This window comes from Monoraphidium neglectum, assembly GCF_000611645.1.
Source record: "Monoraphidium neglectum strain SAG 48.87 unplaced genomic scaffold scaffold00555, whole genome shotgun sequence".
Lineage (NCBI taxonomy): Eukaryota > Viridiplantae > Chlorophyta > Chlorophyceae > Sphaeropleales > Selenastraceae > Monoraphidium > Monoraphidium neglectum.
Window position 1 is genome coordinate 1 of NW_014013073.1, and position 2685 is coordinate 2685.

The following is a 2685-nucleotide window of genomic DNA, read 5'->3' on the forward strand; positions in this document are numbered from 1 at the left end:
GGCGTGGGCGAGGGCGTGGGCGAGGGCACGGGCGAGGGCGCGGGCGTGAGCTTCGGCCGGCGCGCCGGCGCGGGCTCCTCCGGGAGCGGCGCCCCGCCGGCCTCCGCCGCCGCGACGAGCCGCGCCAGCTGCCCCTCCAGGCCAGCCAGCGCCTTGGTGAGCTGCGCCTCAGCGCGCCCCGGCTGCGCAGCCCTCAACGCGTCCAGGCCCTCTGAAAGCTCTAACCTCGCCCCCCTCAGCCCCGTCACCAGCCCTGCGGCCGCGTCGCGCCACCTGGCCGCGTCCGCCCCCGCCGCCGCCGCCGCTGCCTGCGCCGCGGACGCCTCCTCACTCAAACGGGCCACCTCGGTGCGCAAAGCGGCGGCCTCTGCGGCGTCCTCCACAGGGGTGTCCGCTGCCAGGGCTGGCGCTGGCGCCGGCGCCGGCGCGGCCTCGGCAGCAGGCGGCGGCGGCGCGGGTGCGGCTGCGGGTGCCTCGAACGCAGCCTCGGCCGCAGGGCGCGGGTCCGGGGTTATCTGTGTGCTGCCCGCGTCGCCCCAGCGCGCGGCCACGATCACGGCTTCCGCCCCCTCGGGCAGCGCGGCCTTGTGATTCGCGCCGGGCTCCCAGGCGGGCGCCCCTGCCGCGGGGCAGATCAGGAATTTGAACTCGATGTCCTGGCCAGCCGGCAGCTGCGCGGCGCCTTCCCACTTGTCGCCCTCCGACCAGGTGAGCTTCAGGGCGGCGTCGGGCGACCACGAGCCCAGGCTGGGCGCGCCGCCCACGACGCGGACGTGCTCGCCAAACCTCACTGGTGTGGTGATCCGGAAGCGCGCGGTCGCTGCGGCGTCGACGTCAACCTCGCCATCGGCGCTGTCGGTCGCAAAGCGCACGACCGCGAGGCCGCTGCGCGTGCTGCGGGGGGCGCGGCCGGCTGCACATACAGGTGCGGCGGCGGGCAGCTGGGTGCCATGAGCGGCCGCCGCGGTCGTGCGAGCGACGCGCCCCCGCCGCGCCAACAGCATGTTTGCGGGCACGCGGCCAGGCCAGCGACTTCCTTTGACAGCCGCACGCATGATATCTGCCGGTTTCGTATATAACATGTGTGCCGTACGCCTTGCGTGACACTCAGGCTGTACTAGCGCAGATCACAATGTGCAGAGTTCGCACATAAGGTATGCTATTTCAATGTCATAATCATATGATGATGAATTATCAGTGAGAGAGACGTATGAGGTAGAACCTGCGTAAGATCTCATGTTCAAACACGCAACAGGGGCGCCAAACGGCCCACACCAGGACACCCACTCGAAAACAGTTGAGAAATCGGCACACAGCGCACATGGCTCGCCACACAAAGTTTTGGCCGGACACTGCGACAGCCCTGCCAGCCCTACAGTACGTCGTAAACTCACGTCATCAGGGGCCGTGTGGGTGCCATGTTTCAACTTGATGACGACTTGCTGCAGTTTGGGCGAGCCTTTTTGGCGTAATGCACACGTACACTGCTGAATTCTGGTGCAGAACGCCACGCACGGGAAGGTGGGGGCACCCTCCAATTACTCGCAGCCCGTCGTTTGCGTTGCAACCCCGCCGCGCACTCCTCCGTTGTTCCAGGCGGCAGCTCCAACCCCCGCATGCCATCCCTTGATATGCCTGATGTGCGCATGTTTTGTGGTCACGCACTGATAGCCGTGTGCAACGCGGCCAGGGCGGCAAGGGTCAGGCCATAGTGACATCAGCACATGCTGATAGGGCTGCATGCCATTCAGGGTGATCAACATGAGCGAAGCTGAAACAGGGATGTTGCACGTTTGCACATGTGACGGCGCCTGCCACTGTGATGACAATTTGCTGGGATGTGGCAGGAGCTAGCTGGTGCCAGTCGTTGGGCCGACCTAGTCCGCTGTAGCGCGTCAACGCAGGCTGAAACCCTGTGTCGGTGGGCTGAATGCAGGCCTGCAAGTCGGGTACTGCCCACTTGCTCTGCCTTCCTCCCTCTTCCACTGAAAATGTGATCATGCAGGTAAATAACATCCCGCAGGGGCCACCACTTGAGTGGATGGAGCTCTGTCTCAGGGGGGCAGCGAGGCTGTCTCAAGGCAATGCGCACGCCGTGGAGTCCCGGCGGCTGCATGTCGTGCCATGCGAGTTATTGACAGCCCTCCTGCAAGGAGAATTTACGATGGCCAAGCAGTAACATTGATCACGCAAGGTGTTGAGGGAACAACTTATGAACAAAAGGTGCAGAAACAGGAACACAAGCAGCCCAGGTAGCTTGTTTTCAGCTGCCGCGTGCAAAGCAAAGGATGCTTGGCTGGTGGCCTGTCGGCCGGGGAGGAAGCGCTCATAATGTTTTGCAATGGCATTGCGCAGCGCAGCGCACGCGTCTGTGTCCGTACAGTGACCGCGGCGGCTCGTGCATGCCTGCTCGGCACGCGTGCTCAGGCCCTGGCTTCCCGACGTGAGTTTCGCTGCCTGCCAGAAGCAACGAAGCCTGCACGCAGTCGATCCACAGCCGCTTTGCTCAGATCCATCCTCCACCGCCTAACGAACCCTCCAAACCAGGAGGCGTGGCGCACCCGCTCACCGCCACCCCCGGCACTCGTCGAGCCGGCAGCGCGGCTCCGCGTGCGGACGCTCCTCCTGCCGCTGCCGTGTGCGAAACCGCGTGGGGTGCGCGCGGGGTGCTGCGGGCAGAGGCGG

General features: G+C 65.7%; 1 protein-coding gene across 1 annotated transcript; it reads right to left on the minus strand.

Annotated features, from left to right (window-relative positions):
• Window positions 1-29: 29 nt before the first annotated feature.
• Window positions 30-1004, minus strand: MNEG_4121 (hypothetical protein; the record flags this gene model as incomplete). The annotated part of the gene is made up of 1 exon (XM_014047396.1): window positions 30-1004. A coding segment is annotated over one exon (975 nt), but the record flags the coding sequence as incomplete, so codon positions are not given.
• Between the last annotated feature and the right edge of the window lie 1681 nt (window positions 1005-2685).